The sequence below is a fragment of the Periophthalmus magnuspinnatus genome, chromosome 5, assembly GCF_009829125.3.
Source record: "Periophthalmus magnuspinnatus isolate fPerMag1 chromosome 5, fPerMag1.2.pri, whole genome shotgun sequence".
Lineage (NCBI taxonomy): Eukaryota > Metazoa > Chordata > Actinopteri > Gobiiformes > Gobiidae > Periophthalmus > Periophthalmus magnuspinnatus.
Window position 1 is genome coordinate 262,548 of NC_047130.1, and position 13,024 is coordinate 275,571.

Sequence of the window (13,024 nt, forward strand, 5' to 3'; positions counted from 1 at the left end):
CCCACATCCGCCCCCCACTCGCTCCCCCTCACCGCCTCACCCGCTCCACAGTGGAATCATTCTCCTCTGTCATTACTTCCATGGTTTGTATATATATAGTAACGGAGCTCCATTAATAACTCTTCAGCTCATTATAAGTTGAAAATAACTATATTTTAACTGTTAAAAGTGTTTACTCATCCCTGACCTACAGGGCCTGCTGTGGCAGTAAACTCCACACTTATGTCATGAACTGTCCAAGCAATGAAACTGTAACTTTAACTTCCTGTAAATCCCCTGTTCTTTTGTCATCTGTGGTCCATTGTTGGTAAAAGCCCAAAGCACTTATGTAAGTGTTAGTGGGAATAGAGCGCCCTCTTGTGGCAGGCTGTTCAGAGTCTTACTGTCCAGTGTGAACTCTAGCACAAACTCGCTTCTGCCGGCCGGGAGGTTGTGTCTCCAGCTGACATTAGCGTAGTTACTGTTAGGCTCCACCGTCAGGTTCCAGATCTCCCAGCCCGACGCCACTGCAGGGTCAGAGAGCGAGCATTACCACTAGCACATAAGGACGTTAGCATTAGCAATGTGAGTGTACCACTACCGTACAAGTACCACTATCACATACATGTACCTCTATCACATAAGTGTACCACTATCACATACATGTGTATCACTATCACATAAGTGTGTACCACTAGCACATACGTGTGTACCACTATCACATACGTGTGTACCACTATCACATACGTGTGTACCACTATCACATAAGTGTGTACCTCTATCACATACGTGTGTACCTCTATCACATACGTGTACCTCTATCACATACGTGTACCTCTATCACATACGTGTACCTCTATCACATGTGTGTGTACCTCTATCACATGTGTGTGTACCTCTATCACATGTGTGTGTACCTCTATCACATCTGCCTCTAGAACATTGAATCGTGGTGATATATTTATATATGATACAGATTGGGATAATTATCTGGTATAATCTGCACAAACTTAATGAAGCTAACTGAGAAGCTTACAGCACATTTACACTGACTGCAAGGCGTGTCAGACTTTGAGCGAGTCAACTGCAGACTGTCTGTTACACCAAGTCTGACAAATGTGGTATTTGTCTAAAGCAGCACAGTCTCACTTTGGTTAATGCGATAAAGTGTGATCAGTGGAAAACAGCTCCAGACGCTGCAGTGTCCAGGAAAATAAACTTATGGAGGTCAGTATGGCAGGGCGCATTGATTTGAATGACTTTCTGAGAGCACCGCACTTGCAGTCAGTGTACACCGGGCATTAGAGCAAGAGAAAAGATGATGTCTCCACACCAGACCATGAGGACAGGGGGCTGCATTTGGACACAGTCCACTGAGTGAAGGGGACCAACAGCCAAACACAGTCCTGATGTCCAGTCCTCAGAGGTCCGGTGTTAAGGCAACAAACACAGTCCTGATGTCCAGTCCTCAGTGGTTGTCCAGTCCTTAGTGGTTGTCCAGTCCTCAGTAGTTGTCCAGTCCTTTGAGGTTGTCCAGTCCTCAGTGGTTGTCCAGTCTTCAGTGGTTGTCCAGTCCTCTGCCCAGGCCTTAGTGGTTGTCTAGTCTTCAGTGGTTGTCGTTGTCCAGTCCTCAGTGGTTGTCCAGTCCTCAGTGGTTGTCTAGTTCTCAGTGGTTGTCCAGTCTTCAGTGGTTGTCCAGTCCTCTGCCCAGTCCTCAGTGGTTGTCCAGTCCTCAGTGGTTGTCCAGTCCTCAGTGGTTGTCCAGTCCTCTGCCCAGTCCTCAGTGGTTGTCCAGTCCTCAGTGGTTGTCCAGTCCTCTGCCCAGTCCTCAGTGGTTGTCCAGTCCTTAGTGGTTGTCCAGTCCTCAGTAGTTGTCCAGTCCTTTGAGGTTGTCCAGTCCTCAGTGGTTGTCCAGTCTTCAGTGGTTGTCCAGTCCTCTGCCCAGGCCTTAGTGGTTGTCTAGTCTTCAGTGGTTGTCGTTGTCCAGTCCTCAGTGGTTGTCCAGTCCTCAGTGGTTGTCTAGTTCTCAGTGGTTGTCCAGTCTTCAGTGGTTGTCCAGTCCTCTGCCCAGTCCTCAGTGGTTGTCCAGTCCTCAGTGGTTGTCCAGTCCTCAGTGGTTGTCCAGTCCTCTGCCCAGTCCTCAGTGGTTGTCCAGTCCTCAGTGGTTGTCCAGTCCTCTGCCCAGTCCTCAGTGGTTGTCCAGTCCTCAGTGGTCCGGTGTTAAGGCAACACGATCACAATGGGACGACAGCATGTACCCAGCACATTCACATCGGTATGCCTGGTGGAAACCGCCTCGGTGGTAGTACTAGCCGTGGTAGGAGAAAGGGTTGTTGTTGTAGTAGTAGCAGCAGTGGTTGTCGTAGTAGAAATGGTAGTACTAGTAGTTGGAGCAGCGGTAGGACTAATGGTAGTCGGAGGAAGGGGAGGAGGAGTGGGAGTGAAGACTGAAGACAACGAAGCATCGGTCTGCTCCACTGAAGATCAGAGAGAGACAGTTAAGACACAACATAAAGAGCACCTGGCCCACAGACACAGGTTTACCAGAGACATTCTACACCAACACAAGGGCTCAGCAAACATGCAGGAAATATGTCTGTGAGGCAGCAAAGACGATCAAAGCTTTAACATGAGACTTCAGTCTGACACAAATGCCAAAAGCACATTTGTCAGAGCGTCCTTGTGACGGTACATGGGGCAGGCAGGTTCAAGTGGGTCGGCTGTGGAACATGAAACTGGATCTTAACAAAGTGCAGACACGTTTCAGTCCCAAGCCCACGGCGTCGGCCTAAACTCTGCGGGGATGGGCACTGTGCCACACATGCAGACATACTGTGAGGGATTCTCAAAGGTAAACACATCCTCGGTCTGTACAATCGAGGGGTTTACAAAATATAATGAAACCTTTTATTAATTCATGAATAATGGATGGTAATGTAGATTAAAAAGGCCAATGCTTCATCAGGGAACAGCAGATGAAATCCCTGACAGTATATGAACCGTTTATGATGCAATGAAATACATTTTTTCTTGCCTTCAGTCAGAGGTGGGTAGAGTGACCAAAAATGGTACTGGAGTAATATTTCTGAAGTAACGTTATTCTAAGTAGAAAGTAGCGGTCCAAGAAATGACTCAAGTAAGATTAAAAAAGGATTTGGGAAAACTACTACTCAAGTAAGAATAACTTTAACATCTGATTTCATGTAATTAAAAGGATCAAACATTAAATGAGCCACACAATCTGATATTTTCATCCCTCCATCCACTTTCTTCCTCTTATCGGGGGCCGGGTCGCAGGGGCAGCAGTCTAAGCAGGGACTCCCAGACTTCCATCACCCCAGACACTTACTCCAGCTCCTCTGGTGGGACCCCTGAGGCGTTCCCAGGCCAGAGAGACATAGCTCCTTCAATGTGTCCTGGGTCTTCCCTGGGGCCTCCTCCCGGTGGGACATGCCCAGAACACCTCCCTAGGGAGGCGTCCAGGAGGCATCCTGAGCAGATGCCTGAGCCTCAACTGCTCCTCCGGGGTATCCGAGCTCCTCGCCCTATCTCTAAGGGAGAGTCCAGCCACCCTGCGGAGGACCCCCATTTTGGCCTCTTGTATCTGCGATCTTGTCCTTTTGGTCATTACCCAGAGCTCATGGAAAGTACATTGACGGTAAATCGAGAGCTTTACGTTTGGACTCATCTCCTTCTTTACCACAACAGACGATACAGCGACCGCATCACTGCAGACGCTGATCCAACTGTCAATCTCACGCTCCATCCTTCCCTCACTCATGAACATGAGCCCGAGACACTTGAACTCCTCCACTTGGGGCAGAGACTCTCCACCACCTGCAGAGGGCACCACCTTTTTCCGGTCGAGAACCATGGCCTCAGATTTGGAGGAGCTGATTCTCATCCCAGCCGCTTCACACTCGGCTGAAAACCTCCCCAGTGCTGCAGGTCCTGGCTCAAAGAAGCATCAGGACAACATCATCTGCAAACAGCAGAGATGAAATCCTGTGGTTCCCAAACCAGACCCCCTCTGGCCCCTGAGCCAGACCCCCTCCGGCCCCTGAACCAGGCCCCCTCCGGCCCCTGGCTGCGCCTAGAAATTCTGTCCATAAATATAATGAACAGAACCGGTGACAAAGGGCAGCCCTGGCGGAGTCCAACATGCACCGGGAACAGGTCTGACTTACTGCCGGCAATGAACACAGCTCCTGCTCCGGTCATACAGGGACCGGACAGCCCTTAGCAAAGAGCCCCGGACCCCACACTCCCAGAGCACCCCCCAAAGGACACCACGAGGGACACGGTCGAATGCCTTCTCCAGATCCACAAAACACATGTGGACTGTGGCAAACTCCCATGAGCCTCGAGGACCCGATGGAGAGTGTAGAGCTGGTCCAGTGTTCCACGACCGGATATTTTCAAACAAACTACATCAGAGAAGGAGCCAGAAACACAAATGTTCAAATCATTTCATATTGTTACATAAAGCTCCAGTGACTTTAGACTAACAGAGGGAAGAGGAACCATGACTTTTACTCAAGAACATTGTGACTAAATGACTAAATGTAACTGAGTACTACCCACCTCTGGGTTCAGTCCATAAAAAGAGCTGACTGCTGCTGTGTAAAGATGCATGAGGGTAATGTGGGCATGAGGGTAATGTGGGCATGAGGGTAATGTGGGCATGAGGGTAATGTGGGCATGAGGGCTGATGCAGTAAAAGAGACGCACATTCCAAAACAAGTGGTCCTGCTCGGTCCAAAAATGTGCACAGCTAGAAATACATCAAACAGGATCCGCACAGCTCCCAGATTTGTTCATTATAGATCACACCACGCGGCATATGAAGCGAGCCATATGAAGCGGGCCACATGAAGCGAGCCATATGAAGTGAGCCACATGAAGCGAGCCACATGAAGCGAGCCACATGAAGCTGACCATCTGGATGAAACGCGGCGCAGGGTCTAGTTCAGGGGTGGGCAAACCTTTTGACACTTGGGTCACAGTGGGTTTTAAAATATGACAGAGGGGCCGGGCCAGATTGAAGATTTGGCATTAATTAAATTACGCTTGGCGGGCCGGATTAATAAGCCCAAAGGGCCGTATGTTGCCCCTGGGCCGTAGTTTGCCCATGTTTGGTCTAGTTTAACCTGTTCTGTGACGGCGAGTACGCAAGATTATAATGGATACTTTCAAATATTCAGTTCGCAAATGCCCAAGAGAATCATCTGAGGAGACAAAAATATAAACTGTTCAACTAATCCCAGAATCCCATGTGATTCAGAGCGTGTTCGTTCAGAGCGTGTTCGTTCAGAGCGTGTTCGTTCAGAGCGTGTTCGTTTAGAGCGTGTTCGTTCAGAGCGTGTTCGTTCAGAGCGTGTTCGTTCAGAGCGTGTTCGTTCAGAGCGTGTTCGTTCAGAGCGTGTTCGTTTAGAGCGTGTTCGTTCAGAGCGTGTTCGTTCAGAGCGTGTTCGTTCAGAGCGTGTTCGTTCAGAGCGTGTTCGTTCAGAGCGTGTTCGTTCAGAGCGTGTTCGTTCAGAGCGTGTTCGTTCAGAGCACATTTACAAAGGTGTAAAGTCCCTGATGATCAGAGCCCGTGGAGACACAGACTGTGACAGTGTGACGTCGTCACAAACTGTTTTGTTTAAATTGTCTTGTCGTTTTTGTTTAATGCAGCTCTGTGCTCAAAAACTGACACTTTTCTCCTTCACCTCTCCTGTTGGTCAGCGTCTGATCAGATTGAGTGACAGAGAAATAGTTTATCTAGTTACCTCTTAAAGACTGTATTTTTATATAACCTAAGAAAGCGTCACTCAAACACTCAGACATGTGGCTGTGTTTGTCTTATACTGCCCCCTGTGGTGGGATTCAAATCTGGTAGCGTCTGGCGTCATGTGGATCCTTTTGAACGGTTTGCATTTCTGAGCTTTGAGCGTCAGAACGGGACGGTCGTGAGTCATACCTAGACCAGCGTCATCAGTGAAATCCTCTGCCAAGACAAAACAAACGTCAAACATCTCCCCCTTGTGGCATCAAACGGAACTCCCTTGATAAACAAAGACGTGAAAAGGACAGTGATGCTTTAAAGAGGGGGTATGGGGTATTAAAGAGGGGGTATTTTACCTCTGTGGGGTATTAACTGTATGTTTGTGATGAAGAAACAATATTATAACATGTTAACTGTGTTTTTACCCCCTGTTTAAATGGATCACAAACCTCACAATGTGTATAGTTTTTTTTTCCATATAGTTTTTTTTTCTTTAAGGTGCTGTCCCTGATTTTTACCACCTTAAAAACGTGAAAAACATTTAAATGGTTTGGTCCAAAGTTACTCCTCACTTACCTTCTGCATTCCAAACACTCTAATGATTCACTGCGATGAGTTTATAACCAGTTTTCACTCCAGAGTGGAGTTTAGCTGTGACGGCAAAGCTAACAACAACTAGCATGTTAACTGAGCATGCACTGATAATGATACTGGTGTTGAATATCTGTGCCGATACTGAAATATTTGCTGGATCTTGTATCGGTTCCATGATGTCAGTTAAATCGATATCGTAATTTGCTCAAACAGCCATTTTTTGGCTGGTGCAACTTACGCTGGAAAACACGGTACTTCAAAACTTGACGCCTTTGCGTATTGTGTCCATTCAAATTGTGATTCGATTGTGATCTTGTGACTCTATTCAAGCTAACTCTATGCAACTCTAAAAAAACAAAACAAAAACAAAACATGTGATTTAGTTCATTTCCCAGGAGCCTAATTTCTGGCCTTACCCTCAAAAAACACAACACTCAAACTGTACATGTCTCCACTGAAAGTACCAAAGTTTGGTCTAATTCTGGTTTCCATTTATGCTTGGAGGTTGGACCTCGGACCTCGGACCTCGGACCTCGGACCAACACTTCCTCCACGTTTCTGTGTTCCTCAAGTTGAAAAACAACGACCAGTACATTACAGTTTATGAACAGTAATGAGTTAAAAGCAGCAGTAAAAACGAGGAGGTTTTACTCTCAGATCAACGTCTGAAAGTGAATCTGTGTTTGGTCAACGTTAGCTCCATGTGCACGTTAGCAACATAAGCATAACAGAGCGTAACAAAACATTTATAACTGCAGATGGTCAAAGTCTGGGTGGAAAAGAGCGACTAAAGGAAAAATAACACAAATACTATTAATATTTTAACTTTGGGATATCCAAAGGTTTATGGTTTATCCAAACACAGAACGCAGCTGTGATGGATTTTGTAGCTTTGTTTCTGTGTAGGAATTCCGAGACAAATGTGTTTTGTCGTGTACATTCACAAGTCACAAGTTTAAAATCCGACCTCCGAGGACAACTGGAAGCATGCAGATCAATAGCATGCTGTTTTTTGTTTTATTTCCCTAAAACACTCCTGAAAACACTCTCGATGCCTGGATGGCGTGTGACGTACCCTCGTTGGTGAAAAGCGGCGCTTCCTCTGCGATCACCTGCCCCGAGCCCACCTGGGAGCGGGCCGACAGGTACAGCTTGTAGCGGGTGGAGCGCTCAGGCAGTCTCAGCATGAACTCTGTCACGTTAGGCAGAAACGTCTCCACCAGGGGGCGCCCACCACGCGACCCGTTCACTGAGCACAGAGTCAAAGAGTTCAACGTTAACCAGAGTTTTACAAATGAATCAATCAATTTTGGAAACACACACACAAAAAAAGCTTTTACACGAGGGACGTGAAGTATAAATACTACCTGGCGTGTATTTGAGCTGGTAGTACTTTTATACGAGGGACGTGAAGTATAAATACTACCTGGCGTGTATTTGAGCTGGTAGTACTTTTATACGAGGGACGTGAAGTATAAATACTACCTGGCGTGTATTTGAGCTGGTAGTACTTTTACACGAGGGACGTGAAGTATAAATACTACCTGGCGTGTATTTGAGCTGGTAGTACTTTTACACGAGGGACGTGAAGTATAAATACTTAAATACTACCTGGCGTGTATTTGAGCTGGTAGTACTTTTACACGAGGGACGTGAAGTATAAATACTACCTGGCGTGTATTTGAGCTGGTAGTACTTTTATACGAGGGACGTGAAGTATAAATACTACCTGGCGTGTATTTGAGCTGGTAGTACTTTTATACGAGGGACGTGAAGTATAAATACTACCTGGCGTGTATTTGAGCTGGTAGTACTTTTACACGAGGGACGTGAAGTATAAATACTACCTGGCGTGTATTTGAGCTGGTAGTACTTTTACACGAGGGACGTGAAGTATAAATACTACCTGGCGTGTATTTGAGCTGGTAGTACTTTTATACGAGGGACGTGAAGTATAAATACTACCTGGCGTGTATTTGAGCTGGTAGTACTTTTACACGAGGGACGTGAAGTATAAATACTACCTGGCGTGTATTTGAGCTGGTAGTACTTTTACACGAGGGACGTGAAGTATAAATACTACCTGGCGTGTATTTGAGCTGGTAGTACTTTTACACGAGGGACGTGAAGTATAAATACTACCTGGCGTGTATTTGAGCTGGTAGTACTTTTACACGAGGGACGTGAAGTATAAATACTACCTGGCGTGTATTTGAGCTGGTAGTACTTTTACACGAGGGACGTGAAGTATAAATACTACCTGGCGTGTATTTGAGCTGGTATCCGATCAGGATCCCGTTGGGCTCCAGAGGTTTGTCCCACTGAAGGTGCAGTGTGTCCAAACCTTTACGGTTTATTCGGAAGAATCTGGGAGCATCTGGCACTGAACAAACACATGAAACATACAGGTGTCAAAGGTCAAATGTCGTCAATAAACCAATCAGAAGCTTCCAAAGACGTGACATCATCATCTGTGTTTTATCAAACAGTTTAAATTCATATTAATCTTACTGTGTGTGAACTTATGAAAAAGTATCAAACGAGTCCTTCTCTCATTATTCTGGCATTTAGCAAAGAGGAATATTTTTTTAATCCTAATTGACCTAAAACTGGAAAGTTTTAGTCTGATTTCATGTCAGACAGAGAGAAAAAGAGCATGTGTCTTTTTATACAGTGTACTGAACGTCTGGTTTTAATGTTTTTGAGGAGGAGCCACATTCTAAAGGTTTAAAGCTCATAAGAGTCAATTTTGTGTAATATAAGACCATTATTCTTATCATTAATGTTTTATTATTAGTACTGGAGGGAGAAGAGCGCCCCCTACCTCCCTCCTTGGTGCTGAAGCGGACCGTGTTGCTGGGGGGGCCCTCGTGGCGACTGTTGGCGACCACCATGTACATGTGGTAGTGGGAGAAAGGCACCAGGTCGGTGAGGACGGCCAAGGGCTCCGCGGTCGTGCTGAAGAAGCCTTTGGTCTGCTTCTCTTTACTGACCACGAGGCCGGGCACCAGACTGCTCTCCCGCCAGTAATACAACTGCAGACACGCACAAACACACACACAAACACACACAAACACACACAAACACACACACAGAGGGTTAGGCAAACACGTCTACAAATACAATACAACTACAATCTCAGCCCTGCGACCGGTTCTGTGGGAAGGACGAGGATGTTTCACCTGTTTCATTTTTCTTGTTTATTACAGCCAGTTTAAAGGGTCTTTTTGAAATTATCCTCGGAAATATTATGTGGTGTGTTTTTGTGGGAAAATTGACACCTATTTTTGAAAGATTTTAATTTTTAAGGTTTCAAAAAGTAATTGCAACTAAAAAACAAATTCCCTGAGTAAAATGTGAAATGGAAAATGCTCTCTGGTATTAGAAACATAATGCTCATTTCAATCTGGTTTGAGCTGTTTCTACCCTTATGATTATGTTTTATTGTTATGCTCTTTGTGTTCGTCTTATTTCATTTATTTATTTTTTAACCATCCCTTCGTCCATGGGCAGGTCGCAGCGGCGGAAATGGAACTTTTATGAATTTGTTTTTAATGATGTGTCTCTGTATCTGTCACAAGTATAAGACACATAGACTAATGTACACCCATGGACTAAACCAGGACTAAACCAGGACTAAACCAGGACTAAACCAGGACTAAACCAGGACTAAACTAGGACCAAGGACCACCTACTGGACACTGAGGGATCACACATGTAACACACGGGGTCAGTACTGAGTATCGACAGCAGTAAGTCTAAAAGTCTCACCTTGTACTCCTTGAACTGGCCGTGCACAGAGGACATGTCCACAGGCGTCCAGTGCAGGTGGGCCTTGGTGCTGTCCACTTTGGACACCTTCAGGTTTGTGGGAGGGCTGTCAGGAACTGGACACAGAACATGTTTAACACGTTTAACATCACATGTACACAGAACTATCACATGTACACAGAACTATCACATGTACACAGAACTATCACATGTAAACAGAACAGAGTATCACATGTACACAGGACAGAGTATCACATGTACATAGAACTATCACATGTACACAGAACTGAGTATCACATGTACACAGAACTATCACATGTACACAGAACTATCACATGTACACAGAACTGAGTATCACATGTACACAGAACTATCACATGTACACAGAACTATCACATGTAAACAGAACAGAGTATCACATGTACACAGGACAGAGTATCACATGTACATAGAACTATCACATGTACACAGAACTATCACATGTACACAGAACTGAGTATCACATGTACACAGAACTATCACATGTACACAGAACTATCACATGTACACAGAACTGAGTATCACATGTACACAGAACTATCACATGTACACAGAACTGAGTATCACATGTACACAGAACTATCACATGTACACAGAACTATCACATGTACACAGAACTGAGTATCACATGTACACAGAACTATCACATGTACACAGAACTGAGTATCACATGTACACAGAACTATCACATGTACACAGAACTATCACATGTACACAGAACTATCACATGTACACAGAACTATCACATGTACACAGAACAGAGTATCACATGTACACAGAACAGAGTATCACATGTACACAGGATGGAGTGTCACATGTACACAGAACTATCACATGTACACAGAACTATCACATGTACACAGAACTATCACATGTACACAGAACTATCACATGTACACAGAACTGAGAATCACATGTACACAGAACTATCACATGTACACAGAACTATCACATGTACACAGAACTATCACATGTACACAGAACTATCACATGTACACAGAACTATCACATGTACACAGAACTATCACATGTACACAGAACAGAGTATCACATGTACACAGAACAGAGTATCACATGTACACAGGATGGAGTGTCACATGTACACAGAACTATCACATGTACACAGAACTATCACATGTACACAGAACTATCACATGTACACAGAACTGAGAATCACATGTACACAGAACTATCACATGTACACAGAACAGAGTATCACATGTACACAGAACTATCACATGTACACAGAACTATCACATGTACACAGAACTATCACATGTACACAGAACTGAGAATCACATGTACACAGAACTATCACATGTACACAGAACAGAGTATCACATGTACACAGAACTATCACATGTACACAGAACTATCACATGTACACAGAACTATCACATGTACACAGAACTATCACATGTACACAGAACTATCACATGTACACAGAACTATCACATGTACACAGAACAGAGTATCACATGTACACAGAACAGAGTATCACATGTACACAGGATGGAGTGTCACATGTACACAGAACTATCACATGTACACAGAACTATCACATGTACACAGAACTATCACATGTACACAGAACAGAGTATCACATGTACACAGAACTATCACATGTACACAGAACTATCACATGTACACAGAACTATCACATGTACACAGAACTATCACATGTACACAGAACAGAGTATCACATTTATACAGAACAGTGAACAAACAGAAGTGAGACTGTGGCGCAGAGACGGTGATGCTGTGACTTCATGCTTCTCAGAAAAAGTAGTTGTATTAAATTAAAAGGAAAATATATTCAATTTTGACTGGCCACAGAAAACAAAATTATGAACTGAACATAGAGCATTTTCCATCAGTAATAAACAATAAAACTACTACGACACAACAACCAGTACTACTAAAACTACCACAACAACAGCAACTACAACTAGTAGTACAACGAAAAGTACAACTTTTAAAACTATTACTAAAACTAAACCTCCTACTGCTTAAACTACTAAACATAAAGTACTGCTACTATGACGTGTGTTACTCACAGTAAATAAGTCAAAACAAAACTGCTGAAGTAAATATAAAAGTACGAGTACCGTCTTCCCCGGAGTAGCCCACCACCACGTTGGACTCGGGCCCGTGTCCAAAGCTGTTCCGGGCCTGGATCTTGAGGTCGTAGGCCTTGTAGGAGTCGGTGCCGGTCACCTCGTATCTGGACGCAGCAGTGGTCACGTTGGTCCAGGGGTCGCCCGAGTCGCTGAGTCTCCACCACACGCTGTAGTGCAGGTCCGGGCCGTTACGCTCCAGGTCAGACAGGGGCTGGAACACGCAGACGACAGTGAGACACGCCCCGGACATGTCACGTGTAGCACATGTATGACCGGGTCTATCAGCACATGTGTCAAACGCAAGGCCCACGAGCCAAATGTGGCCCACCATGTCATTTTATGTGGCCAACAACGAGATAAATTAAAAGGTGTGACTACAGCCATATTTTTTACATCAATGGAAATACATGTGCAATATTTGTAAACTGAATAAGTAATAAATACAAAATGTTTATGTAGAAGTTATTTACATTTTTTAAAGTTATTTTTACGATTATTTACACTGTAGATTTTCACTAAGGCAGCAAAACTATGAATGACACGTGGAATATTAACAAACAAGGAACAAATAACAAAATAACTCAAAACTAAAGCAAAGGGGGTCGACTTTCAGGATTTTAATGGAAAATAGTAAAAAAAATATTTAGTTGCATTATTTTTATTGGATTAAAAAAACTGCATAGTGGAACATTTACAGATGACATTTGATAATAAAAGCTACTCATTTAACCACGACTTAATTCAGATTTTAAGT

At 44.4% G+C, this 13,024-nt stretch overlaps 1 protein-coding gene across 1 annotated transcript in view; it reads right to left on the minus strand.

The window, feature by feature from the left end:
- The window catches only part of nfasca (neurofascin homolog (chicken) a), a 67,865-nt gene that overhangs the window by 10,397 nt on the left and 44,444 nt on the right, over window positions 1-13,024 (minus strand). The window contains exons 19-23 of the mRNA XM_055222154.1: window positions 12,259-12,481; window positions 10,112-10,227; window positions 9,165-9,375; window positions 8,601-8,723; window positions 7,416-7,589 (exon numbers count right to left, since the gene is read on the minus strand). Coding sequence (XP_055078129.1) covers window positions 7,416-7,589; window positions 8,601-8,723; window positions 9,165-9,375; window positions 10,112-10,227; window positions 12,259-12,481 — 847 coding nt within the window. The remainder of the gene's footprint in view (window positions 1-7,415; window positions 7,590-8,600; window positions 8,724-9,164; window positions 9,376-10,111; window positions 10,228-12,258; window positions 12,482-13,024) is intronic.